This window comes from Bactrocera latifrons, unplaced genomic scaffold (genome assembly GCF_001853355.1).
Source record: "Bactrocera latifrons isolate USDA-ARS-PBARC rearing strain unplaced genomic scaffold, ASM185335v1 scaffold_118, whole genome shotgun sequence".
Classification (NCBI taxonomy): domain Eukaryota; kingdom Metazoa; phylum Arthropoda; class Insecta; order Diptera; family Tephritidae; genus Bactrocera; species Bactrocera latifrons.
The window spans coordinates 543,832-571,645 of record NW_017534608.1 but is presented as its reverse complement, the minus strand read 5'-3'; the positions used below and the strand labels follow the sequence as shown (position 1 = coordinate 571,645).

The 27,814-nt window shown below is 36.3% G+C and overlaps 6 protein-coding genes and 1 long non-coding RNA gene across 11 annotated transcripts in view; 5 read left to right on the top strand and 2 right to left on the bottom strand.

The window, feature by feature from the left end:
- LOC108978148 (DIS3-like exonuclease 2) overlaps positions 1 to 1,443 on the top strand; it is a 5,003-nt gene extending 3,560 nt beyond the window's left edge. For 2 of the 3 annotated variants that reach the window (XM_018948289.1, XM_018948287.1), the window contains exons 3-4: positions 90 to 209; positions 277 to 1,443. In XM_018948289.1, the coding sequence (XP_018803834.1) occupies positions 90 to 209; positions 277 to 802 (646 nt within the window). In that variant the 3' untranslated portion in view covers positions 803 to 1,443. The remainder of the gene's footprint in view (positions 1 to 89; positions 210 to 276) is intronic. The other variant, XM_018948288.1, reaches the window with a different exon arrangement.
- The window catches only part of LOC108978149 (transient receptor potential channel pyrexia), a 12,840-nt gene extending 279 nt beyond the window's left edge, over positions 1 to 12,561 (bottom strand). Inside the window, exons 1-11 of one of the 2 annotated variants that reach the window (XM_018948290.1) lie at positions 12,272 to 12,561; positions 11,948 to 12,191; positions 11,622 to 11,877; positions 11,118 to 11,277; positions 10,861 to 10,990; positions 10,439 to 10,783; positions 9,532 to 10,025; positions 9,368 to 9,451; positions 9,152 to 9,305; positions 8,878 to 8,989; positions 7,889 to 8,805 (exon numbers count right to left, since the gene is read on the bottom strand). In XM_018948290.1, coding sequence (XP_018803835.1) covers positions 7,889 to 8,805; positions 8,878 to 8,989; positions 9,152 to 9,305; positions 9,368 to 9,451; positions 9,532 to 10,025; positions 10,439 to 10,783; positions 10,861 to 10,990; positions 11,118 to 11,277; positions 11,622 to 11,877; positions 11,948 to 12,191; positions 12,272 to 12,298 — 2,923 coding nt within the window. In that variant the 5' untranslated portion in view covers positions 12,299 to 12,561. Of the gene's footprint in view, positions 1 to 7,551; positions 8,806 to 8,877; positions 8,990 to 9,151; positions 9,306 to 9,367; positions 9,452 to 9,531; positions 10,026 to 10,438; positions 10,784 to 10,860; positions 10,991 to 11,117; positions 11,278 to 11,621; positions 11,878 to 11,947; positions 12,192 to 12,271 lie in introns of those variants that run through there. The other variant, XM_018948291.1, reaches the window with a different exon arrangement.
- On the top strand, positions 4,027 to 4,963 carry LOC108978151. The gene is made up of 4 exons (XM_018948292.1): positions 4,027 to 4,151; positions 4,253 to 4,342; positions 4,421 to 4,603; positions 4,694 to 4,963. The coding sequence occupies exons 1-4, from the start codon at positions 4,118 to 4,120 to the stop codon at positions 4,732 to 4,734; spliced, it is 348 nt and encodes a 115-aa protein (XP_018803837.1). The 5' UTR covers positions 4,027 to 4,117; the 3' UTR covers positions 4,735 to 4,963.
- Positions 6,935 to 7,718, top strand: LOC108978152. Its single transcript, XM_018948293.1, has 2 exons — positions 6,935 to 7,114; positions 7,203 to 7,718. The coding sequence occupies exons 1-2, from the start codon at positions 7,084 to 7,086 to the stop codon at positions 7,514 to 7,516; spliced, it is 345 nt and encodes a 114-aa protein (XP_018803838.1). The 5' UTR covers positions 6,935 to 7,083; the 3' UTR covers positions 7,517 to 7,718.
- Positions 12,562 to 16,411: 3,850 nt separating the features above from the next.
- On the bottom strand, positions 16,412 to 18,480 carry LOC108978123 (tigger transposable element-derived protein 6-like). The gene is made up of 2 exons (XM_018948249.1): positions 18,219 to 18,480; positions 16,412 to 18,164 (listed from the first exon to the last, which is right to left on the bottom strand). Exons 1-2 carry the CDS (start codon positions 18,314 to 18,316, stop codon positions 16,742 to 16,744), a joined length of 1,521 nt encoding a protein of 506 aa, XP_018803794.1. The 5' UTR covers positions 18,317 to 18,480; the 3' UTR covers positions 16,412 to 16,741.
- A 654-nt stretch (positions 18,481 to 19,134) lies between these two features.
- Positions 19,135 to 27,271, top strand: LOC108978140. 2 transcript variants are annotated; one of them, XR_001994085.1, is made up of 4 exons: positions 19,135 to 19,287; positions 19,922 to 20,107; positions 20,846 to 20,996; positions 21,062 to 27,271. It is a non-coding gene; the product is annotated as an uncharacterized LOC108978140 (long non-coding RNA). The 2 variants fall into 2 exon arrangements; XR_001994084.1 differs by having other exon boundaries at positions 20,846 to 27,238.
- LOC108978139 lies at positions 19,294 to 19,915 on the top strand. Its single transcript, XM_018948279.1, has one exon. The coding sequence runs from the start codon at positions 19,395 to 19,397 to the stop codon at positions 19,854 to 19,856; it is 462 nt and encodes a 153-aa protein (XP_018803824.1). The 5' UTR covers positions 19,294 to 19,394; the 3' UTR covers positions 19,857 to 19,915.
- Positions 27,272 to 27,814: the final 543 nt, after the last annotated feature.

Genomic DNA, 27,814 nt, shown 5'->3' with positions numbered 1-27,814 from the left:
TTTTATTTAAAAAAATTAATTTTTGTGTTTTTAATTTATTAATCTTTTTTCAAATGAATTAATTAGTTTTTTTTTCATTCATTTATAAGGTACTTCTGCAGTGAAGGTAAATCAGAAGAGGCTGACCTATGGCATTATGCTCTTTCCATACCTATTTATACGCATTTCACAAGTCCTATACGACGTTACCCGGATATCCTAGTTCACAGGTATGGTATTGAAAAGTGATTTTTAATTATTTTTATGCATTTTTCTTTGATTCACATTTTGTTTCAGGGTCCTAGCTGCTGCCTTAGACTACTGTCCACCACCCAAACGTAGCCCTGACGAATTGCATATGCTTGCCAAAATTTGCAATGACCAAAAGTACAATGCTAAAAATGCCGGAGACGAGTCCATAAATCTTTTCTTTAAACGTTATATTAAGGAAAAACAATCAATTACTATGCGCGCTGTTGTAACAGAAATTTTCCAACATCTGTTAAATGTGGTCACGATTGAAACTGGCCACTCGATCAGCATTAATTTTAAAATGCAAAAAGTGTTGGTGGACACCTCAAACGCCCCGGCTTATGTGCTCATTGCCGAGCGCAATTCGAAGACTCCACCAGTAAAGTTGCAATTGTTCTCTACCATCGATGTGAAGTTAGTAATTTGGGATGATAAAGTTTGTGGCTTCTTTGTCTCTCCAGATCCTCAGCAACGGCAAATTAACAGTATACAATTGTCAAAGAAAAAACAACAACAATCGACTAGTAGTGCAAATAATTCTACGAGTGAAAATAGTGGCGTGCGTAAATAGCGAAATACATCACAGCGCTCACAGCAAGAATTGGATGAAAACTAGTCGCAACAACAACAAACAATATCGGCAAACGCATAATCGAAGCCAAAGCAAACTAGTAACAACACGAAGAAGAATGACAAACGCGTTTAAACAAGTCCATTTTTAAAAAGACGATAATTTTAGATAACTCACATACATACATACATAATAGTTTGTTTCTAAAACGATTTCTGTTATTCTAATGGAATTTATTTAATTAAATTTAAGTATTGCTTGTAATTGTACGTAAAACGGATTTATGATTAATTTACTTAAAATATACCTCATTAGCTCATCTTATAGTGACGATAGTGTGTTCTTTTTCTTTAACTCACTTTAAAAGTACAAATTTCATTTAAAGGCAAACTCTTATGTAAATACATATATGAACCTAAAAGAAATCGAACTTTTTTAAACGAACTTCCTGTGCAATTTAAAAGAGCTACGAGTTTTAGAGGAATGCGAAGCATACGCACAAACATATTTTCCGAAAAAATGCTCATAATGACCAAAAATCGTATATAGTTTAAGTGAGAAAATATAAGGTATGTGATCTTGCTATAATAGAACATTATGAAAGCATAAATGCTTGTATCTATATTTTAAGCTATTTTATATAGTTTAACGGTTATTTAAAAATAAATGCAACTTGAGAAGCTGAAATAAAAGAACAGAAAAAAAATGGTATTTTATATCTTTCATTAATTTATATCGGTTAATTGAAAAGTTTGTTAAGAAGGCAAGCGAAAAATTCGTCTACTATCACTATCAACCTCATTTTAAGTCAGAAAAAATGTTCTTGTGGATTTTCTAGTTTCTTTTCACCCGCAGCAAATCATTTTGGACTTTTTTGTACGCTGATTTCATCAAACTTCGTGCTCATATGACCCAATAACACTTAATTTTTTGAATCACCAAAACTTTTGTATTAATATACATACAAAAATAAACGCATATCGTATTAAATTTTTGCGGCGCCCTCTTATAGAAAAGTTACGAAATTTCTAAAGCACAAACCTCCAAGAAATCGTGCGGCAAAATTAATAGTTCTTATTGTTGCTTAATTACCTTTAAATTTGTGTTTAATGAGATTTGTTGTTATAGCTTAAGTTATAATTATTTTGTCATTTTTTATAAGTGGAAATATGCTCACTAAAGTGATTGTACATACAATATACATATAAATTATATTATATAATTCCCGTTCATACGGGAATCACCATGATATTTTTAAAGGGAAAACACTCTCAATTAGAATTCGCACTAAGATAACTCATTTTTATAGGAAATTTAGATTTTTTTAGGTAAATATTGATCGTGTTCATTTAATACCGTCCCCACGAGAGTGGGGTCTAAGTAACCGGAACGGACCTGGATATGTAGGCGATAGTGTCCGCGTAAACCTTTCCAATGTATTTGAGTCTCGGTAGTCCGAATATACATAAAATATGTACATATTTATGTCGAGGTAATAAATTATTAAAATTAAAAGAAATTTAGGATTGGATAGGATCTCTTAGAGCCATTTTGCTTCCTGCCAGACAGTATGGATACGCATTTAATGTAAATGTGACACTGTGGTGGTAATTAATGATAACACTCAATATCTAGGGGCATCGAAGCAGCACTTAAAAATTGTCGGCGAGTACCCGAATGCGATTAACGGCTTATGTTTTTACACTCACCAATACCTTTTCAATTTCTTCACCTTATTCCTTTTCAATTAATCTTTGCGCAGTTAAGTAGGAATAAAAACGAGTTTACATGTACCTTGGGGATTTTTTCATCTCACGGAAAGTAGAAATGTGTGTAGGTTTGTACATTGCTAAACTGCAAACATTCAAAAGCAGAAAGCAACGAAGTTAAAAAACTTCTGAGCTTAATATGCGAATATTGCAAGTCGTTCGTTCGCTATTTTTTCATGGGTAAAAATATATGTACATATGTACAGATGTAATCATTTATCGGACACTCTTCAAAAGATGCAATTCAAAATGCAATTTAAAATATTAAACAAAACATTATTCACCATATCTAATAACAAAAGCAAACATTTGTGCGACCAATGATTCAACAAGTTATCATTAGCTTTGGCTTCAAAACGAGAATTTAAACAAGAAAAAACGCTGCACCGAAGTTAATATACCCTTCACATGTGCATTTCTTTTGATAACTATGTGTCCAGTTTGTATGTGCTATAGTAATTCGATCAGAACAATTTGTCAAATTTCGTGACGATACCACGTCAAATGCGAATGTTTTCCATACAAGCCCTTGATTCCGATCGTCCGGTTTGTATGCAAACTATATGCTATAGTGAGCCGATCTGAACAATTTCTTCCAAAATTAAATTATTTCTATAAAAAATAACTCATACCAAATTTCGTGAAGATATGTCGTCAAATGAGGAAGTTTTCCATATAAGAACTTGATTTCGATCGTTCAGATTGCATGGCAGCTATCTGTAGTAGAGGTCCGATATCGGCAGTTCCGACAAATGAGCAGCTTCTTGAAGAGAAAATGACGTTTACAAAATTTCAAAACGATATCTTAAAAACTGAGGGACTAGTTCATATATATACAGACAGACAGACGGACATGGTTAAATCGATTCAGCTCAACATACTGATCATTTATATGTATATGTATGTATATACTTTATAGGGTCTCCGACGCTTCCTTCTGGGTGTTACAAACTTCGTGACAAACTTAATTCACCCTGTTCAGGGTATAAAAATCCTTGTAGAAACATATGTATGAGTACATATGTATGTATGTAATACTTAAATAAAATTATAGCACATACAGTTACTGACTAGATTGTAATAGCAAAGTTTGTGTAGCCTCTTCGATTGCTTATCGATCTTCTAAAGTTCTAAGTATAAAACTTGTATAAGAGAGAAGTCGAACTGCGATTTAGGTATGTGCGTATGTATGTATTTCTTAGCCAAGAGTAGGCTGGAGAGCATTGTGGCAAAGTAAAATCAACATTGATACAATATACGTACGTACGTCAATATGAATATGTGAACATAATGTGGACACTTGTAGTTTGAATGTACATACATTACATGTGTATGTATGTATGTATGCATGCATGTAGGAGTTTGAGCTGAGTAATGGGGTTTTGCTTGATCTTCCCAATGACGCTGCGTATAAAACCGGCAGTGAAATATAATTTACGGTAAGTTAATCGCAGAAGGTTGCCGGGGAATAACGCACGCTCTTCACTAATATACGCGCGCTCAGATTTATTTGCATACGAAATTCCGAAATTAGACGGAGATAAACATGAATTCGAAATTAGTTTTATTGTGTATTTGTGGTATGTTTTTTGTTTGTTGTATTTTTTCCTAACGTAATAAAGAACAAAGACTTTTTCCTCATGTTAAATATTAAAAATTTGCTTTCTCCGTTTTTTTTTAGTGCAAATGTGCGCGCTGGCATGTGGGCGTCCCCAACAGCGGCAGTGGCAGGGTCCAATTTTTTCGAATCCATTTTTGCCTGATCGCCCTGGTAAGCGCCTATTTGATTATTATTACTAACAAAAAACAATATCTAAAATGGAATTCTCCTTTGGATCACTTGGCTTAGGTGCCGGCACTACGACTACCACTCCTGCACCGCCCGCCTCGTCGACAACAGTGCCCTCGCCTCGCTATCTAGCCTGTTTGAGCGCCTGTCCCAGCACCATGGAATACAATCCTGTTTGCGGCAGCGACAGTCAGAATTATCACAACCATGCTCGTCTGGACTGCGCCGCTCGTTGCGGTCAAGGTTGGTATTAAAGGCTGGTGACAGTGCTGAATGCTTTTGCCTTCACTTTGTTGCTCAAGTACCCACTCAATTTGCTTTTCATCCTTTCAGATGTTGTTTTTGTACGCATGGGCACCTGTAAAGGATTATAAAGTGCTGACAGCGTGTTTTTAACGAACATAAATCGCATCCGGGAAGTTAAAAAAATTTATATTGGCAACCAAATCTAAAATAATGTTAAATTAAAAAAGGCCTCCTCTGCCATATACATACACATGTTATATTAAGTTAGCGACTTTAACTAATTTTATGGAATTGATAACTAATGTTCTTCCAATGGAATAAATAAACAAATAAAATCATTATTTATACAAAAACATACATATACACTCATGTGTTAGAATATCGGCAATTATGGGAAGACGTCCATTATCAAAGGTTATCGGTTGCTGTTTGACTCAAAATAAGTCTGAACTAAAGCGCTGCCTTTTTTTCGTCAATCAAAGCCCGCGAGCCTTTTAGCAGAGAGAATTGCTTAAAATTTGTGTACAAACACATACAGTGGTGGTCTAATAATTAGAAACGACTTTGCTGCAGATAGTTTTCTTAACTTATTTTAAAAATTTAGATTTCCACGTTAAAACTGTAAATTGGAATCAACAAGGTAACACATTTTATTTGAGTTTCACATAAAAACAACAACAATATTAATTATATTTTGAAGAAAATGAGGTAAACACAAAGAACACCAAATTCAGGTTGGTCATATAATTAGGAACGACAGTAACAACTTAGATATACTTATATAAAATTGAAAAAATTGATCAAATGTTTTAGTATTTTGTTGAATACCCCTTATTTTTAACAACATTGTCTAGCTTTCGCGATAAACTTTGGATTAATTGTTGACATGTTTGCACTGAGATGCTATTCCAACTTTGTTGAACCATTTGAGGCAACTCAAGTGAAGTTCAAAAAAACCCGAGAATCAAAAAAAAAAAGAAGAACTGTCCGTTTCTAATGCCTGGCCAACCAAGAAACACAAACCGGGAAATAATTTTAATTCTTTCAATAACCAATCAGCTAATAGTTACGTGTTTATTTAACAATAACTTTCATAGTCTACACTACGAATAACGGGACTTATAATTTACAGTGCGCGTCTTAAAAAAGGTATACAGCGATTTGATTTTGTCTGGCAAATCGTTTCTAATTATAACGCCAAAACTATATGTAATATCGGTGTTTGGTAACTTTAGAAACATGGACGAAGGTATATACTAACGTTTCTATCAAATGAAGATCCTTTATATATTATCCCTAAGGTTTAGGACTTTAAAAATATAAAAATTTTAAATATTCCTATTGAACAATTTGAGTAGAATGGAAATAATTCTCAAGTTTGGAAGAAGATATATATACCGAGTTTGTCAAGAAGATTTTATCACCCAGAAGAAAATGTGGAAGTGCCTATAAAGAATATACTACTGTGATCAAATCGAAGGGTGCATTTTGTCCATTTCATCTCCTTCAAAGTAAGCCCCTCCCGTTGCAATACACTTATGCCAACGAATTTTCCAGCCATAGCACTAGGGAAAATCCTCCGCCGTGATGGCCATCAGAGCCTACTTTGATGCAGCATTTATATTCAAAACGGTGTCCTCGGAGTGGTCATGTGAATTTGCTGAATAGCCAAAAGTTACACGAATGATCACGAATAACTAATGTACTATGAGATGCACCATCGCACTTCTTTGTTCAATAAATTCAGACAGTAAAAATCGAAGAATTCACTTTTGGAGCCTCACAAAACGACGCGTATCTCAAATAGTAATGAATATTTTGACGTGAAATTTAGCATAAATGTCACTAACAGTACTACCAACTTACAAAAACAGATTCGAAGTAGTATGTATGTATATGAACCTCTTGAGGTTTACACAGTTTTGCCGATTGGTTATCGGTAATTTTCATTCAGGTTTGATGACCCATACTAACAAAACCGAAAAAAAAAAACGAACGAGCCAGCTAGACAATTGCCTCATATTGTAAGATCAGCACAAATGACTCATATTTTGGAATTGTTTTATGGATATTTGATTGTTTTGAGCGCTCTTGACATGAGCAATCTAAAAGGTTAACTCAGAGCTCATAACATCACATCCGAATGAGTGCAAATAAGATCAGTAGAGAAGCATATGAATCTATAAAAAGACCTACAAACATTCGAACATAACTACGCAAATGTGTCTGCATACAAACATACATTTCTGTAAGTATATTTACAAGCGAGTATCTGCAAAAGAATTATAATTTTATGCAACTCAGTGGATTCGGAAGATCAGTAGAGAATCGACATTTGGAGAGAAAAGACGCTATTAACACGAAAGCACTACACAAGTAAACAAATAAGTTACTGTGAAAACAACTACTACTGAATATATTATAAAATAAGTGTGCCAATTAAGATATTCAACAAATTTACCGGAGTAATTGAAAACATGAAAACTTTAAGGAATACTTTCGTGCTTTGTAAGTTTTGCTTCCAAATTTGTTCAAATCCAGCAATTAACAATAGTTTTATTACTTTTTTTTCAAAATTTTTTTCAAACGAGATCAGCCGCGATAATAGTTAGCTGTGCAACATTTGTTGCTGCTTTGCCCCGACCAGCTAACGATCCCAACGCCGAGTATGAATTGATAAGGGGTGGCGCCCAGGTTGGTCCGAAGCCCACATTTGTGCCGGTCACGCGAAAACCACTGATAATAAACACCCCACCGCCGACTCCAGCCAACTCGAAGAACTTCGCCTTTGACCCGATCACCAAAACTTGGACTCTAGTGAAGAAGGACGCTCCCATACCATCAGAAGACACACTCATATGGAACCAAAGCAACGACAAATGGCTGACCGAAACAGCCAGGCGCGTCTAATGATGTCAACGACATTTATGGATGATTAAAAGTAATTGTCGAAGCAAATGCAATTGTTTTTATTTTTAAGATCATATGCAAATGTGGACTAATGACAATGGTTAACTGTTTTAATTGATCACTTCACAAACACACATATGTATACATTTGTATTTGTTAATAATTTTATTATTGTAAATTTGTTTTATCAGAAAAAAAATCATTGCACTTTTTATATCGATTCGTAAGTATGTAGACATTTAACACAGTTTATTGGGTTGAAATTAAATTTCCGCTTTTCTCTTACAAAAATAAAAGTATTATGAAAAATATATTAAAACATTTCTTAATAATCATTTCGTAAAGAAAAAATCTCCAACCATGTGGATCAACCTTGAAAGGATGCTTTCTGCTCGAGATGAATTTTTATGCGACACATTTCTTCGGCTGTGAAATTTAGTTTCTTGCTTGCACTGTCCGCAAAACTGTCCAATTTTTGGCCGATCGCACGTAATTGCTCGCGCAACGCCATCACTTCGCCGCGCACGTCCGAAATGCCATTGACCTGGCTCTTAAGCTTTACGGCCACATCGCTTTCGGCCATTAACTGATCGTGCACATTGGTAGCCGAACGCGGTCGTAACAAGCAGTCGTTTTCGCGTACCGTAATCGTAACGTGTGGTTCCTTTAAATCATTAATGGATTTTTTATTATTTACATTGTTGTTTTTCGATACGAACTTCGGTGAGGTTTTATCAGCCGATGGCCCAACTGGTATGGCAGTGCAACGTTTTTTTTCTTCATACTGTCGCTGTAAGCTCTGATTGAACATGTTGTAATTGCTTTCGAGTTTTCGCCGACGTAAACTCAAATTGCGATCGCGTCGCTCAGCCACCAGTTTGTAAATATTCAACTTGATGTCCTCGGGTAACTGATTGTCACGCGGATCATTTGGCCGAGTCACGAACTGCAATTTGTTGCGTGAAGTGCGTAATAGGGCGCTACGCTTGCAGAGTTGCATTAATTTTACTGGTGCTCGGCGCAGTAAGCGTGAGAAGAATAAGCTTTCTAGTCGTGAAATTAGCTCTGCTTGACGCACCAAACGATCTAGGGTGGCCGATACTTGTAGACCCTGAATATCGCTGACAGCCAAACCCACCATAAGGTTAGTGAGTATGACCGTCACGAGCAATACAAAGCAGAGAAACAAAATATGAGAGGTAACTGGAAATTTAACGGGTATATCACCGTAAAATATATCCTCAAATTCCAGTTCACCGGACATCATTGTGATGGCTTTGAGCAGCGACCTAAAGCAGTATGATATATGTATGTATTTATAAAGTATTTAATTCTCAATCAACATTATTATCTGTACTTACCATGTGATATTCTCAAATGGTGGATAGTCGTTGAATAGCACCGAGAAGCTGAGGCAGAAAGCAATCAATAAACAGATGTAGGCCAAAAGGAATTTGCAAAAGTTGCCGGCAACTGTAAAATATTGTGAAAACCCGTTAGGTGATTAAGTATTATTTGTGAAATAAGGTATCCTAGATGTGCTTATAAAATCATGATCAAATCTTGAAAGTAAAAGAGCACTAATATTCTTTAGTTAATATTCGAAGTTGGCCTTTTTTCTACCTTTCTCTTTACCTTTTGTGAACATTTGCACATAAACGCCGAATATGGGGAAGCGTCCTACCAGCATCATTAGCTCCAGCCAAACTAAATACACTACAATAGCCGCCACGTGATGTTGCCAAGGGGGCACCGCCAACAAATTTGTGGGTATCAGAATCTCTGGTGTCTAAAAGTAAGCACGATCACACAACAAAATCAAAAATTTAACGGTCATGAGCGCTTATCTACCACACACAGCAAGACACCAAAAACGATGGCCCACTGTAGCCAATTTTCCCAGTACTTCGCATAGCCTTGTAAGCCGTGCGCCATCTACAATCAAGCGATAAAAGTTAAACTCACACGCTTCAGTATAAATTAGTATACAGTGCTATATAAGCAGGAATATTTACCTGAAAGATCTCTTTACCCATCAATATTAAATTCAGTATTATAACGAAATAGCCCACGGTACTTATGTACGCGGGCGCTTCACACTTCGGATTCTTATCACAGTTGCGTGCATATACACCGACGATGTACATTGTGAATAGGAAGACATAGATTGCATGATAAAGTAGACTCATCAGAAAGAATTTTCGTATGCGGCGCCATTTTAGAAAGAGAAAAGTCTCGCACAATGGATGCATCAATAAACGCTTCTGGCCGACTTCGATTAACGACAGAAGCAATTCAGTCTCTCCACGTTCAAATGATGTTGGCGGCACCAACAGACGAAAATCCAATTTGATTTCACAGTCTACGTCACCGATTTCGTGGTCATTTACCTTAATTGAACTATCCATTTTGGCCGTAAGTTTCGGTATAATCTCAGGTGTACGGCGCACGATGAAAGACAAAGCGGACACATTGCCCGAGGTGCGAGCCGTTATATCTGCGCCATGTTCTGTAAGTTTAGAAAGTTCACTTACAAGTGATTCAGAGGTGTTGAGAAAAGGCCTTTAGTAATCGATAAATTCACTATCCTATTTAAAGAATTGTGAATTTAGAAATTAAATTTGAATTAAACACAGACACTGAAGTTTGTAGTCACACACATGGCTAAGCATTCAACCTCGAAAGCTTTAGGAATCTCAATATATTCTTCTGGCACTATATTTTGGTCGAAGAGAAAGCAGGAAATGAAAGATGTCTGGCAAGCATGGCTTTAACTCAAATCTCTTGTGCAGATTTTCGGTTCGACAGTTCCTTATAGCGAAGTTTAATCATAAAGAGCTAATATCCACTTCTTCTCGTAGCAAGTCACTTACAGTTGTAAACTGAAATTTATACATCATCCACATAACCAGAGCAACTTACCAATGAAAGTGTAGACGCAATTACTGAACTCATTCAAGGCCGCAATATGCAGCGGCGTATAACCATAATTATCCGCTTTGTTGACATTGGCACCCGCTTTCAATAGAGCATTGCAACAGTCCAAACTACGAGATTGTTTGACGATTGCAGCATGCAAAGCGGTGCGGCCGTCCCTGTAGACAGCATTCACGTTGGCGCCATGCTTGATCAGTAAATCGACAGTTTCGATGGATTGCGATAGACAAGCCAAATGCAGTGGGGTCTGGTGGCTGGCATTACGACAATCCACTTCCGCACCGTGCTCCAGCAGCAAACGTACACATTCGACGTAATCGTTCTCAGCGGCTGCGGTTGAACGAAATGGAGAACAGGTGTGAATTGACAGTGAAAATTGACAGCTTCTAATCGTACACATAACATACCCAAGTGCAAGGCTGTCAGTTTCCCTTCACCGAACTGTGAGCGCACATCTGCACCATGATTCAAAAGCAGTTCCACACATTTACTGAAGCCTAATGCGCAAGCGGTGTGCAACGGCGTTTCTGTGTAAACCTATGACATAGGAATAAACATTCTTAGGGGTTTAAAAGTTCTTTGTTTCAGAGGGATGGAAGGTATGTGTTTAGCAGGGGTAAGAAATAGGAACTAGAATAAGGAATGTGACGCAAATGTCACCCACCTGTGGCGTGTTGGGATCTGCGCCGTATTTGAGCAACGTCTCAACACATTCGACAGCGTTGCGATCGATGGCAAAATGCAATGCCGAACGCTTCTCAATGCCAATGTTGATGTGCGCTTTCCGTTTCAGTAGCAGCAAAATGCATTCCACGCTCTTTGCACTATCCACGCCGTGACGGTTCAACGCAATTTATATGCCGGCGCATGGAGCCGGCCATAAGGAGAGGGGCGAGGTGTTCGTGATCATGATCGCGGTTGCGTTCGAATTGGCGCGCATACAACCGCCGCAAGGCCAGGAATAAAGCGAAAAATTTATAATATAAATAAATAATATTTTCTTTTCTATTGGCGTCAAAAAATATTTGGTCTAATTAAAATTTGTTAATACATATGTGGATGACATACAAATGCACATACCATACAATGTGTATGATGTGTGAATAAAGCGCGGCGCGCCGAATTGTCGATGCGCTGACAACGCCTCGATAAGTGTTCGTTGACTCACCTGGCAGCGCAGTGTAGAGGTGTAACCTCTTGTTTGCCATCGAAACGATTAGGATCAGCACCACGGTCCAACAAAACCTTGGCGATGTGCGCATTCCCACGACAGCAGGCGAAATGCAGCGGCGTGCGACCTCTTAAGTCCTTACAATTGGGATCGGCGCCATAGTGATCGAGCAAGAGAATAATATTCTCGGTGCAACCATAGATCGACGAATACAGTATCGCTAAGTTGGCGTCGTTGGTGGCTGGAGTAAGTGCTGGTTAATGGTGAAGAAAAAATAAAGTGAGAAAATTTCATTTGATTGCGATCGGTTGTCGGTAACTGACCCATAAAGCAATTTGTCTTAACCATTTCGAATATCGCGAGCGCATTAGGCATTAGACTGAGTGTCTCCTCGACCTCAAGCTGGTCCCAGATCATTTGATGCTGCTGCTGCCACAGGAAGATCTCATGCGCTTCATCGCTGAATACGGCATCGCTGTTGCTGCTGTTCTCGCTGGAGATGCTGCGCTTATCAAAAAAGAAATCGTGTGTTTCATGACTCTCTGAACTCCACTTGAGATCGTTCTCCTGAAAACAGTTCGGTTTCAGACACTGATTATTTAGGAATTTGGAATTTTTATATGTAAGTTGGAGTCTTTAATCCTTACAATAATGGAAAAGCGAACATTTTCCATGATCACTGACGTTGGAACACTTCCGTTAGGTTTTGCACCTGAGCCACTGAGTCTATTAGATGCTTGAGAAGTTAGCGTATGAAATTGAAAGGATTTTGGCCACAACTGTCAATTGATTCAAATGAAAGCACAGTGATTCATATGAAAAGCACTTGGTACGATGCAGCACTCAGTGCCATATTGGCATTAACTCATTCCGCCACAAATAGACCGCGTAAAAGAAATTCACAGTCCAGCAAATAGCACTCCAGTTGTGGGCACATGAACACATACACTCATATATATATATTTATACATATATTTATATATTTTGACTATATAAATATCTTCTTATTTTTTAAAACATTCATTGATCGATTTTGCTATAATTTATGTGTTTGCATATCAATAAAACTTATCCAACATTTCTATACAGATAGCGGCGTATGTCTGGGTCTCTATGTATGTGTGTCATATAAATATAGAGATATTTTCTCTTTCTGCAATTCTTTTCATATCACTAACAATAACGGGGTGTTGATTTTTAAATCCGCAAAATTTAGAATGTAAACATTATGACGTTTTCATTGATCTTATTAGATTTGGAAGTAGCGTAAGACTTTTCCGATTTTTTTCAAATTTAGCGCAAACCGTTCGCACCGAAGTGCTAAGAAGAACTGAGTGTTTACACTTTTAGCCACAATTTCGGTTGGCGATCTTCTGTTATTGCATACTTAGCCACTCAGAAACCACTTCCAATTTTCATATTCAAATACACATTCAACTACATACACACATACATTTTTCCATACATTTGAACGTGCTTACATGAACCAAATGTGCTCGTTGGAGATCGTCTGCCGCAAAGTTTGGCCCACAGATTGGCTGGAAAAATAAACAATAATGCTGGAGAATTACACTCAGTCGGTTGGGTGCTTCAGAGTACGTAAACACTAAATAAAGTTCTGACATACAATATGGGTTGCGAAACAAGGATTTTGAGAGATCGGGTTGCTTGCTTTAAAACCTTGACTAGAATACTCCCAAAATGTTAACGACATTTTATCCAATTTTTCACAAGGGATGCTAACTCTGCTTTGTTACAAGGTCGGCCGACAAGGGTTTAGGCAGTGTTTTATGGGATTCTAGTGGAACAATTTTCATCACCTATCTCGAACACAATAAAACCCGTAACTGATCAAATATGACGCGGATTGACATTATCTGGCATTTTAATACAGGCATGCTAACGCTTAATTTGATTTTCCATATGCTTGATATAAGCCTCGGTTGAGTTAGCCTTTAGTGCCATCAGCTAATTTAAGTTGTTTCGGTTTCGGCTCATTTTTGGTGCGTCATTCGCTAGATTGTTGGACAGTTATATTTTCCCTGAAATTCGTAAACTCACGTCACGTCACCAGTAATGATACATTTGATGAATGTTCAGTGAGAATTTCATGACATTTCATCGATTGGCAGTGAAGTTATTGGGTTTTAAGTGTCAGTATGTTTGCGTTATCGGTGCGAAAATGAGTTTCGAACAAAGAACCAACATTAAATTTTGTTTTAAAATTGTTAAAACTTTTAGCGAAACGTTTCAATTGATGATACAAGTTTATGGCGATGATTGCCTATCCCGTACCAGGGTGCACGAGTGGTCTCAAAGTGGTGTTCAAAATTCGTGATCACCGGAAATTCCATCGAAACCGTGCATAAATTCATCACAAATCAGCCGAAATCATTATTGAATTTCATGGAATAGATCGTCTAAAACACTAACAAAAATTTGCTCTCACCGATCGGCGCTTGTGATCGATTATTTGACTAAAAATCACATTTAAATATTAACCACTGCCTGCATTCACCTGATAAGGCACCGTGCGACTTCTTTTCAGAAAAATGCATTTGCCCATTGTATGAAAGCGTTATGCAGACGTAGAGGCCATTCACAAGGCTTGCACCGGCATACTGGCGGCCAACGAGCTAAAACACTCGTTCGACATGCTCTTGGGCCGTGCAAAAGCGGTACTGGAGCAGAAGGAGACTGCTTTGAATAAAATAAATTTTGCCGAAAAAATCATTTCTGTTTTCTTTTTTAAGTCCTGTTTACTTTGGAACGCACCTTTTTTTTGTAAAGGATTCAGTTCCTTTGGTACGAGTCAAACATTAACACGTTTCGTAACCAAAACATTATCCAAAATCTGTTGGATCGATCAGTAATAGAAGTTGAGATTCTCTGCCATCTCTCTGATGCCAAAATGACAGTATTCATGGATGGACGCGTCACATATCATGACAAGTTTTCGTTGACTTCACAACCATCACTGAATGATTCTGCAACTTTTTCAACAATTTCGTAGCTGTGATTCCATTGAAAATTTCAAGTAAACTTATTGTAAGGAATCGACAATATAATTTGTATTATTCACTTATACAAGTAATGAAATTTAAAACAATGCGTCGAATCATATCTTTTAATTTAAGCGGTTTGCCTTGAAGATTTGGTTTATAAAACTTAAATCTGTTAGCGATTTCACTGCACAAACCGGACTTAAAATCAACATGACAAGAAGAAAAGCATGTGTATCAACACAACTGAGATTCTAGTCCCATAGATGGTCTACGCGCATTTTGAAGAAATCGATGGCTTTTCCTATTTAGGCAGCGTTTTCCCAAAATATGGTGGGTCAGCAGCAGATGTACGTGATCGGTAATATCCAAAGGTTGCCCTGCAATCGTTGTGTTGGATAAAGTTTGGAGATTGACTCATATGTATGTACTCGTATATATATCCAGACGTACGAAAATGAAGCTATTCGATTCAAGCGTAAGTAAATGGTAATGGATAGGCCACACTTTGCTAAATTACACAACAACAGTGCTGGATTGGAATTTGGAAATATGTAGCAATAAATAAATCTCATTACGATTTCTCTGTTGAGACCCAATGTTCCTATCCAGTCACTATGGAAAAATATATCCTATCACCTAAAATGTACAAATCTTGAGTATTGGTTATATATTGGTACATACTTACATATGTATATACATAAGTATGATGTAGTGAATCGTAAGCAATAAAAAACTCAACTTTGCATTATAGGTATGTACATGCATACGTTTTTTCCGATTTGTGCGAAATCACAGGCATATGTTTATATGTATATTCAAATACAGAAGAATATAATCACACACACATGCACAAATGGACTATATAAAAATCAAACTTCATTTATTTTCGATCATTTGGAGTAGTTTGTATAAATTGTGGTCATATGCTTTATGTATAAGATATATTTATGTAAGCGCAACGATACGTTGGTATAGTATATACATGTACGTACGTATGTATTTTCATGCGATTCGATCGCATACGTTTGTAAAAACATACATACGTAAGTTTATTCCTTGTGAATTGACGAGCCGCCGTGTAACAACTGTTAGGTAAAAGGGAAGAAACCATTGCAACACGGACATATCTATGTAGATACACACATACATATGTACACAAGTGTAAGTATACTTATCTATACGTATATACATATGTGTATGTACACTTATTGTGTTATTGACATTTACCTGCAAAAAGGCAAACACACCAATAATGTGAACTTCGCTTATCAAAGAAGGGATGATATTCGTTTACATTCGAAGATGTTCCTTTTAAATGTTCTCACGCTTAACACGATCGACCTTGTTCGCCAAATCCGTTACTTTAAACTAAAAAGGAATGTTTGCGAATATTCTTAAAAATACGTCGCATGTTGGGAAGTTACACATATACATACATATGTATATATGTACATACATACATACATATATAGAAATGTACTCGTTAATAATGGAAGCCGAGTAAATTAAATTAATAATTGAACGTGGTTTTATTTCGGGAATGAAATGATCAGTAAATAACGATTTTATTTCACAAAATTCGTTTACTAACATTTTATTTCACAAAAATAACAATAGATAGAAAGTAATCAATGCATTTTAATAATAAAAAAATTAAATTTTATTTGGAAAACGCAGTTTTGATTTCGAAATACAGCTTATGATTTTTTAAAGTTTTCTTCCTTTTAAAATCAATTTACAATTATTTTTTAATATGAATATAAATTGAGACATTAATTTTTTTACAAAAACATAGTTGCAATTCTGTGAAATGAAAATATCTTAAAAATAAATAAACATATGTATATAGTGAAACTCTTTCTAACTGGGCATACACCGTCGCAGTATTTTTGTCTAGGTTTGGGGAATGACAAAAACTTACGAGTACTATAAGTTGAAAATATGTTTTTAGACTATCGAAAATGAACTTAAGTTGTGATTTGTAAATATTCTATGTTTTATAAAATTATGTATACATATGTATATCTAACTGACAAATTTGTATTATATTAATATATTTACATATGTTCGTTTGTATACAAGTTTACATTTAATTATAGGCATTACAAAAGTTTAGCTTGGTTGAAAAAATTTAATTATAGTCGATTTTTTAAGCCTTGATTGATTAAGTTTAAGCTGTTGAGTTTCAAAATGAGTCTCTACATTCTTTAAGAGATTGAAGGCTATAAGGTCATCTCTTGCAAATTGCTTCAATAAAGCAATATGTTCAAATGCGTCTTTGTACGATCCTATTGGCTCCGCAATTTCTTCAATTGTTTCGTCATCGGAGTCACTTATCTCTGCAAGGTTTGGCTCAACTTGTATTTCAATAGAATTTTCTTCAGTAAAGACAACTTTATCAATTTTAACAAAATCGTCAAAATTAAAAGGAAATACATTTTTTAAATTTGTGTATGTGGCCCGAAACTTATTATCCTCTTCATCAAAATTGGGCACACTTTGATTGGTTTGTGGAAAACCAGCTTTAAGAAAGCAGTTTTTGATGGTTGTGGCTTCAATTTTATTCCACGAGGTTTGAATGAAGTATAAAGCTTCAAGAACATTAATGGAATTTGCCAACTCTGATGCCGAACTCGCTGAATCTATTTTTGGGAGCAAGTGTTGTAACATTAAGCTTCTATATTCAATTTTAAAATTGTGTATTATGCCTTGATCAAGAGGTTGGCAAACTGCAGTTGTAATTGGAGGCAAGAAAATTATTTTAATGTTTGTAAAGTTCATATGACTTTGATGTGATGCTGCAATATCCAAGAACAAAATAATTTTCCGATTTTGAAGTTTCATTTTCCTATTTAGCTGAGTTAGCCATGCAGTCATGATTTCACGAGTCATCCATGCTTTGTTGTTAGATTTCCAAACCACTGGAAGCTCATTTAAAGAAAGATGTTTAAATGGTCGAGGAAGGGTGTCTTTTCCTACGACCAAAAGCTGTTCCTTTTGCCCAGCCATGTTTATGCAAAACAGTATTGTTAGCCTCTCCTTACACAATTGGCCACTCATACATTTTTCGGACTTAAGACCGAGAGTTTTGTCAGGTAATGCACGAAACAATAGTGCGCTTTCATCGGCATTATAAATGTCTTCTGGCTTGTAGTCGTGCAGCAGAGATGGTAGCTTTGCTTTGAATTGCTCAGCATCCATCGAACTTACATCTGAAGTTTCACCAGATATGCTCCTAAAAGCAACATTATTTCTTATGCGCCACCGATTTAACCATCCATCTGATGCAACAAAATTTAATACACCCAACTTCTGCGCTACTTCTTTCGCCTTAGCTTGTACAATCGGACCAGAAATAGGAATGTTTTGCCTTCTAGCTTTAGTGAACCAGTCAAAACACATTTTGTCAATATCAGATCCCCCTTCTTTTATAAAACTTCTCTTTTGAAGAACATTAGCTCCAGACTCCCATTTAGAACGAATGATTTCTCTATTTTTTTTAATTTCTGCAGCTTGTGATTTGCTAATATAGAACCTTCAAATATAAAGAAACTATAATAATTGAATTCCGTACATAATTAAACTTTACCTTTTCGCAATCTCACGAACACTTATTTTTTCTTTTTCGAACACATTAATAATTTCCATTTTATCTTTAATAGACAAAACATTTTTTGTCGGTGGCATTTTGCTAATCTTTTAAAACATAACACGATTCAATGAACTTGAATTAAATAGACTCTTTTAAAGAGAGCTAGCTACAAATTACAACAAGTTGATAATTGTTTATGTGTAAGAGTATTAATGAAAACCATGGGTTCATAAAATTTGTCCTGTATTGGGAGCTGTCCGGTTTTAGGAGCTGTCCGATTATGAGAGCTGTCCATATTGGTCTATTGCAATGTATAAGTACATATATTTAAAAGATAGTGCAATTTTTAGAAACGCTCTATAAGCTCATACATAATACATCTATTAAATACAGTATATAGTGTGTGGATATATAAATGCAATACAGATTTATTACACAGTAAAAGTATATTTCGCACGACAAAATAAAGCAAAAGTTGTATGTTTTAATATTTGCCTATCGTTTATAAAAATTTCCATTATTATCACATCGTGTTAAATGTTTAATAAGTATTTTATAAATTTGTAATTAATTTTATACATATATCGTCTGGCAACATTTCAACGTTTTCCTCATATTTCTCCGAATTTTAGGAAACGACCAGAAAGCGATAAAATAACGAATCATATGAAATAACAAATAAATTCCAGGTGCAATTTTTACTTAGGAATTACGAAAACACTAAAGAATTGATTTTCAGTTGCGGCACACCAGTATTAATCCCTTAAGTTTCTTTTGTAGATGAATTTTCTTTTGTTCTTCAGGTCAGTTGCGAGCGTGTGAAAGTCACCCTAAAATAGGTACTACTTTTTACGAATAAGCGGAGGAATTGCTTTGTTCGTGCAAGGGCCAGAGTATAAATAACAGGCCGCAATGAACGAAATTTTACAGTTGTTGGCGAGAAGTTGTGTTGAATAGAATTATATGGTGAAAATATCTTTAGTCAAATGAAGGAAGTGAATGCTGATGTATATGTGTACCAGAAGTGAGCTGAGTCATCAAAATTCAAGGCCAACAAAGTTTGAAGGTGTGTGTGTACATGTGCATTGCAAATTTATAAAAATCGGAACAAAGAAAAGAGCAAACAGTGCCTCTTGGTAATAACAGTCGTGGCAAATTAAATTTCTTGTCAAAATGGTTACAAATTATGAAAATGTTTTTGTTGAACAAGATCCAACAACGCTTTGCGGATGGGTTCGTAATTTCCGTATCAAACGATCAGAAATGAAAAGAAAGTTGCGTGGCAATTTACGTGTAAATGCGATGTTAAATACAGCTCTTTTGACAGCGGAAGCTGAATTACGTCGCAAGCAGAGAGAACGTTTTCGTCGTTGGGCCGAGTTCCAAACGAAACTAGACGATAGTTACGCCATCAGCAGTTATGTAAAGGGAAAGGTGTCTGAAGAGGAGGAAGCTGAACGTCAGAAAAAGGTGGATAATTTGTGGAAAAGTGAACTTAGTGACTTGGATTCCTTTATGCGATCGCTTAGCAGCAGTACTAATAAAGATTGCGATGTAAAATGCGCATTTAAAAATGAATATAATGTAAAAAGTGATAATTGCAATGTGTTGCAAAGTATTGCAGTAGTTAGTTAATAGTTTCAGATGTCTGAATTGTGTATTTGTAGTATAGTTTTATCAAGCAAGTTTTTCATTTGCAGTCAATGAAGCATCGAACAAAGTGTTCCATAATGTGAAAATGAAATCCGTGTGAGTTGACATGACACCATTTTCTGGTAGAGAAAGCCAAAGCCAACGAGACTGGGCTGGGCGAACCCGAGCCGAGTTTTGGGAGCTACTTACGCACGACTGATGTGTGGATGATCAGCTCAGATATTACTCAATCGGTTCGTAAAACTAATATTTAAACAAAACTATATAAATTGCGATGTTTATTGTATATGAGTCTAATTTAACACAAAGCAAAATTGTAAAGCCATCGCCATTTTGTGTGTATAACAATCGATATTATATTCACTTCGGAAGTCGACTTCGGCAATCATGCCGAAAGTTGTCTATACATACACACATAAGACTTTGGAGTGTATCGTGTATTGCACATGACTAATTTACTCGATATTTCAATTACCTTTTGATGGTTATGTAAAAGCTTATTCCGCGATTTCAACATAATCTGTAAATTGGAGAAGATGCGAACGGAAATTATTTTATATACAATCAAATATATGCTTTAAATTTATCACAGTTCACAGTGATGTAGAGTGAGYGAAAGAGATGGTACATTAAAATGTCAAAATGAAAAACTGTTCGCAATATAATAGAATGAGCAAAAGAGATGGCACTATACGCTTTACATATTTGCTTTGAGTTGACGTAGTTTAACTGCTGGTGCAATTAATACACGAGGTGTACCTGAGAAGTTTGTCTGATTCATATTGAATCAATTGTAATGTTTCTAGTAAGGATGTAAAGAATATTTCTTTTCAAGTTTTTTATACAAATTTATACAGAATTGATTTGGAAAAAAATAATAAAAAAAAAAGTATTTAATACAAAAAATTTGTAGTGTAAATTTATTTTTGAAGCATTAAAAAAACAATCATAAATGATATTTTGTTTTACAGTTCGTTTTTTGCCGATAAAAGATGATCATGGAAGTATTTGATCCAACAACAGAGTGAGTGAGCTAAAACAATGAGAACATAGAAATTCTACACAAATTGCTGTGGGTGCTAATTCGGATCTATTCGGAATATGAAAGTGGCGGAAGCGACGGTATGTGCTGGTGTGATGTGCTGCTCTAGTTTGTTTATCAGTTGCACGTGCTGTTCCTCACGTAGTACACCCAATATCGATGTTGAAAAATTGGTGGTGACGTTTTGAGAGAATGCGCAACAAAGTGTCTTAGCAGCCGGGACATCAAAAGAAAGCCATACTCGTGCGTTAACCAAAACAGCATAATTTCCAGAAACGAATATGTGGAACATGAAGGGACAAAAATAGCAAACAACCAACATATGGTTGCGAAGGGTATTTACAAATATTTTCGAAGAACAATTAGCTTTAAAATTTCAGCAATGCGAAGCAGTTGAACGTGCCTGCTAGCATTTAAAACCAACGTACATATATATTCTAAACAATGTAACATCGTGGGGAATAATTTTATAACAAGCGGATAACGGAAATAATCATCATTCTCTCTTTAAAACTATTTTTACCTGGGGTTGTAAAACGTTGTGACCCTTTCCCTGATAAAGATCAACCTGACGTAAGCCAAATGGATTTCCTCTTTAAACACTTATCGTTAATTTACAGAATCCTGAATGTTGAAATTGAATATTGTCTGCTGGCTAGTGGCTGCCGAAACATCCATCTCCTTTTTTCTGTTCTTTGTTTTTTTTTTTTTTTCCTCTTTACGATTTTGTTACAGCGATACGACAGTTGAACGGTTCCTGTATGTATCGGTTGACCAATGATAAAGAGCTGATTCAACAATTTCCATGTCTTGAGAATGTGTTGAGGGAAAACGTTGTTCCCCGATTGGGAAAAATCAAACAACCAGCACCTATTAGAAATACATAAACAAAATACAGGGATTTGTGTATAACGAAAATAAAAAACACATATTTTCTACTCATCTAGATAACGAACGAGTTACCTCGAGAATTTTCTTTTGGATTTTTCAGTGATACTGCGCAATATTGCGAATTGCATACGGTCAATTTGGCAGATAGATCCTCTCCATGCCTTTAAAATAGTGGCGACGAGGTGGTGAGGTTAGGTCCATCATATCTTGCACTAATTTCTACCATTACAGCATCAATAATGGGAATCAAAGACAAGTTATAGGCCTCAAATCTCATCAGAACTGCCAGCGGGTAATTCAACGGCCTAATTTTTTTTTTTAGTATTTCTTTTTAGCAATGCGTCACAGTAGAACGTGCCTGTACGCATCTAACTTACGTAAACAATTGTGAAGTTTAACGTCATCACCTTAGAGACATTGAGAGCATCCCATAATTTCTATCTAATTCAATTGTAAGAGCAAATACAATTTTATTTGACTAATACCCAATTTATAGGGAGCACTAAGAGTACGATCAACTTTCGTAATACTGCTTTGATATGGCACAGTTGGATTTTTCTAAAAACAACCAGGAGAAAACTTTGAATACCTTAACATCACTTAACAGCACGAGTTTCAACTTGAAGTCGATTGTAAGACATTTGCAATTTTAAATTTGACTAATACATAATTCATAGGAAACAATAACTTAACAATTGCACTKCAAGGATACATTTTATTTTGTCAATCACCAACCTACTACAAACCCATGGAAATGTAAATACTGTTCTGAACATAAGGGCTAAATCATGTAAAAATGGCAAAAGGGAATCATGCCAAGACAATATCATATGCACAGGAGTTGTCAACGAAGGTTAGGTTGATTTATATACCTGTAGTAATGTTATTTCACAGTTATTGCACGAAAAGCGTTGGAGGGAGGAGATATCTACTATATCTGGTTGAATACCAAGATTTCGATCTGTTAAATTGGATAGCAAAAAAGAAAGGTTTACCCAAGCTTAATAAGTACTTAATATTCAATTGCCGATTGTTTATATTATGACTTATTATACCATAAACCAGGCGATAGAGAAGAAATTTCTATATTTTGCAGCGGTACGTCGCAGTTGATCGGTGCCTGCGTGTGCCCGTGTCTTTGCCTAGCTTACTAGGAAGTTTTTCTAAAGCAGCCTAACAGATTTAGAGCTTGAAAATTTCTGACGGAGTCACCAACAGCATCTATTCGCCGTGCAACAGTAAGAAACTGTTTCCTTGCCATAAATTAATGCATTTCTTATAGATTTCACGAAATTGATGTTCTAAGGATTGGTTCCTACATCTTGCTTACGCAAGAAGAAAGATTATCTGCATTTAATTTTACTATCTGGACAGTAAAATTACAAAACATCAATTCTGAATTAGTATGCTAAAGACACGGTTATATGTCCAAATTTTTTTTACAGAAACTTGCCTGGTCTTTGCATGAAAGGGATAAAAATAAGTTCTTGGCAAAAAGGGAATCACGCCAACAACAGGTGCCATGCATCAAACAATTTTTACGATAGAGACGCTACCAATTTTATGCAAGAGCTTAGATGAAAATCTTTATACACCTAAAGCACGAGGTATTCGATATTTCGCAGCGTTAAAAGGCACAACGACATTTTTTACACAATTTCTGGGGATTTAATTCTTTTTTGTTTTTAGCAAATTGGAAGTTTATTTTATATATATTCTTCGAAAACATACGACTTTTCTCATTATAATTTGTAGCGATATAACGTAGTTGATCTGTACCTGCGTATATCTCATCTGTATACTGGCTATAGGGAATCAAGCCATACGACACGGTAAATAGTACGCCCGTCATGTGAAACATCGGTTTATGAGCAGTGAAAGGGCACCCAAATTGAAATAACGGTTCCCGTGGATATCTTCCACTTGAAACTGGTAAAATTAAAATGTCTCGATTTTTAAACATCCTGTAAACTTACATATCTACACACGATTTTACTTGCGATTTTATTTTCGCGGCATCAAAAACAACGAAATAGTTTATTTATTACAGCGATATAATACAGTTGAACGGTACCTGTATGTATCTACAATGTGAATAATAATCAGTCGACTCTTTGCCAACTAAAGGCCTGTTAGAGATAACCATCAAGAGTAAACGGCAATTTATGGTGGTGCATTTCTGTATTGCTTCATCGGACAGTTGGGGAAACTGAAGGTGCTTTGAAAATGAATCTTTCCTTCAATTAAAAATTTATTTGCAGTTTGATGAAATTTCGTCCGTCTTCTTGGTAATGTCGTCAGAGAAACTAACTATGGCAAGATGTTTCAGCATTATCAGTATTTTCACCAGCTTCCACTCCCCTTACCATTATGTTGCAACTTACAGAATTTACTCGGCCTATTTTTTTTTTTTTTATTAAGGAAGTGCATCAGCGAGCCTCAAATCTTCAACTAAATGAGGTGTTTGCTTGAATTACCCGTTTTTGTTAACACTCTATTTGCAGTAAACAATTCAATGCTTAATTTATTGTTAAACATACAAATGGCGGCATTGTACGCATCCAGATGATCGTTAAAGGGAATCGAACGATACAACTAGAAGTGGCCGTCCATATACATACATACCTACATATATACTATTAATCATTGTAATCACGACAGTCTTGCTCCAATTGTACGCTATCTGGTAATTGAAGGACAAGCTGTAAATCGTGCCTCAGAATACCTCACATACAACGTCGTTGGTCTTCCGTTTATTTTCGTAATCTACGAATCCGTACGAGTCGCCGCTCGGCCAATTCCTGGCATTGAGCGATGGCAAGGAGTTCTGATGAGTCTGTCCCCGAATGTGGGCGAAGAAATGTTTCTAAAGGGAATCAAAGAAACACGCGTAAGACTTGTTACGGTTCGTTCTGTTAGTATAAAATTATATATTTACAGGTCTCATGTGACTTGACTTAACGAGTCCACAGTAAGAAACGATTTCAGCCACGGTATGTGGTTTGCAGATGGTCTCGCAAAGACTAATTAAAGATGTTTATCAATCCAAACCACAATAGCCTAGTTAACATATTAATTATGTAACTACTCATTCTATAATGCCTGGACATTACAAGAATTGTACACATAATAATTGAGATGAAATCCATGTTTACACACGATTAGTGTTTTTTGTTACAATTACTTTTCTGTTAAATACCCTTAAAAGATAATTGTATTCAAGCATTATTTTACTTGACCAAATGTTATCAAATTTTATCAAACTTTCTGTTATAATATCTAAGTTGAATTGTTTGTCACCCACGATGTTTTTTAAAAATCTACTAATTTTATCTCATTGTAAATTATAACGACTGTACGAAGAAGTAGTCGATCCAATAATATGCCGAGTGCATTAAGAAATGTGAAGAAATTTAAATCCATATTCTAATACACATGTAAACCAAGAAGAAAAATCTCATGTAAATTGTGACAGTTTATATTGACTGAAATATCGCAAATATTTTTGCAATGTAATATTCAAAATTTTTGAAAGTTATTCTGTAAACTCATTCTTTATATATTTTTAAAAATCTTACCTTGTAATTTGACATGTAACATTTTTTGAATGAATGTAATTTTGATATCTGTATTGATTAACTTGGCACACGGCACGAAAGCAGTGAAAACTACATACTTCCACCACAAGATCAAAGCATTCCTTGGTGACCGGTGCGTGAGAGAGAGAGAGAGAGAAAGAGAAAGATGTCATTTTGTCATACAAAGGGTTATGCTGTGTGAGCATCATTTTGAGAGCAGAGATTTCGTCTTATTGGGTTAATTCTTAACTACACAACACACAACCATCCGATTGCAAGAGAGATGCAGAGATAAAGGGAGAAAAGGCAGGAAAGAGTGCAAGATATAGAAAGCTTAGTTCATATAGGGAAAACATCGTGATCAGCTGTTCCATTTGGGATATCGAATTAATTTGGTGGAATGCGCGGAAGATTATATTAACTTTAATATTCTTCGGCCGTACCATCTAAGCCGCATTCGCATCAAAGCAATAAGTTGCAAGTGCTTTATACAGCGCCTCACATTCAAATTCCATCCTTCCGTAGTTGTGTGGCATACACAACTTTTGCAAGTCTGCAGAGCTACACACAATTTCGTCCAATGTAGTTCGTCCCGGTGAGATGTTTACGTGCACATGCAATCTCATCTAGCGTCCTTTTTTGCACTTAACTGCAAGCATGCGCGCATACACACACTCATCGTATTAACGCACAAATTATCAACACACAACCACAATCTTTCATTACCAGCAGAAATCGCGACCAGAGTCTGTTGAATAGCCAGAGCAATTGCCTTCCAAGCGTTTTGCAGAGATAATAATATCTACGTTGATGCCGAATCCATTGCATTACCTATTAATTGCTAAAAAGTAATTTCGCCCATTTGTTACCGATCGGATTGTACAACTCCGTCGAGAGAGGATTAAGTACACATACATACATGTATGCGCTATGTATACTATTCGAGTGCTGGCTTCATGGTTGTGGTCTGGTTAGTGTGAATTAATGTGTGGTCCTCCGTGTGCGTTCTGTTGCAAAGGCAAGAACTTTGGGGCTTCAACGGAGGTTGGTACGGTGGCATGTGTGACGTAGCTTTGCAGAAAGTATGAGGGCAATATACTGTTCGACCGCTCCATCCTTTGTTTACCACGACTGGCATATCTTTTCGTAACTTCTGAGAGTATGAGCGTTTTGTCCGATATTCATCTTCATCGTTCTTATTTCATCACTAACTGGGAGAGGCAGAGAGAAGGCAGTTCTAGAAACCCCTTAAGCAAACAACTATGAATCTTATTTCGAGACGTCAGTTTTTCCGTTTATCTTCACGACTTGATTGAGTTTAATTGGGAAGGCAAAAATTAAATTAGCAAACAAACATCGTAATCAACAAGAGTTGAGGACAGCGTGGGATTCCAAAGCATTGACGGCAGCGAGGGATACCAAGTTGTGACGGCAGCGAGGGATACCAAGTTGTGACTGCAGCGAGGGATACCAAGTTGTGACTGCAGCGAGGGATTCCAAGTAGTGACGGCGGCGTGGGATACAAAGTTGAGACGGCAGCGAGGGATACCAAGTTGTGACTGCAGCGTGGGATTCCAAGTGTTGACGGCAGCGGGGAATTCATCGTCGTGGGACTCGGCGGTTCATCGTGGGGTTGTAGTTTCGGTCTTTTCGGAGAATTAGAGTAGACGGCAGCGAGGGATTCCAAGTTGTGACAGCGGCGAGGGATACCAAGTTGTGACTGCAGCGAGGGATTCCAAGTAGTGACGGCGGCGTGGGATACCAAGTTGTGACGGCAGCGTGGGATACCAAGTTGCGACGGCAGCGTGGGATACCAAGTTATGACGGCGGCGTGGGATACAAAGTTGAGACTGCAGCGTGGGATCCAAGATTTGACGGCGGCGAGGGATACTTTACGGAGATTACGGCGTGGGAACTTCATCGATGGAAATATCAACGTACCTATTGTACTTTCGTCCTGTTATCTGCATTTGATCCGCTCCTTTTGTATTATGGTTCCCTTTAACGAAGCTTTAGTACATGCAATATATGGGTCAACGGAACTCCACTCATTCGTAAAAATCGGTACACTGATTAAGAGAGCAACTGGAAGTTTTTTGGTTATACAAAACCGAGATTCTGCATTTGACAATGTATTCTGTATATTCTACGATGCTTCATAAGATTTCTTAAGGGAACCGCCATTTTAAGCACCATTTAAGCAAATTGTGTAGAATTTGTAGGCAGGACCATTTATATCTGAATTTGTGTTTGTTTTTATTTATGAATAAATGTAATGTTTTTTGAAAAAAAAAAAATGAGTTAAATGTTTTGAATATGAATAAACAATATCCATAATAAATAGGACCTGATTCCAATTAATAAATAAATCTTTTGTTTTAATTGGCGGAAAACACTTCAGGTGAGTTTTTATTTATTTATTTTTTTTT

Bases quoted from the DNA above. Each gene is read 5' to 3' on its own strand.
- LOC108978123 (XM_018948249.1), bottom strand. From the start codon at position 18,316: ATGCCACCGACAAAAAATGTTTTGTCTATTAAAGATAAAATGGAAATT. The intron at 18,165-18,218 runs GTAAAGTTTAAT...TTATATTTGAAG, and splicing joins GTTCGTGAGATTGCGAAAAG to GTTCTATATTAGCAAATCAC.
- LOC108978151 (XM_018948292.1), top strand. From the start codon at position 4,118: ATGAATTCGAAATTAGTTTTATTGTGTATTTGTG. The intron at 4,343-4,420 runs GTAAGCGCCTAT...CACTTGGCTTAG, and splicing joins ATTTTTGCCTGATCGCCCTG to GTGCCGGCACTACGACTACC. The intron at 4,604-4,693 runs GTTGGTATTAAA...TCATCCTTTCAG, and splicing joins CGCCGCTCGTTGCGGTCAAG to ATGTTGTTTTTGTACGCATG.
- LOC108978139 (XM_018948279.1), top strand. From the start codon at position 19,395: ATGGTTACAAATTATGAAAATGTTTTTGTTGAACAAGATCCAACAACG.
- LOC108978152 (XM_018948293.1), top strand. From the start codon at position 7,084: ATGAAAACTTTAAGGAATACTTTCGTGCTTT. The intron at 7,115-7,202 runs GTAAGTTTTGCT...AAACGAGATCAG, and splicing joins AAGGAATACTTTCGTGCTTT to CCGCGATAATAGTTAGCTGT.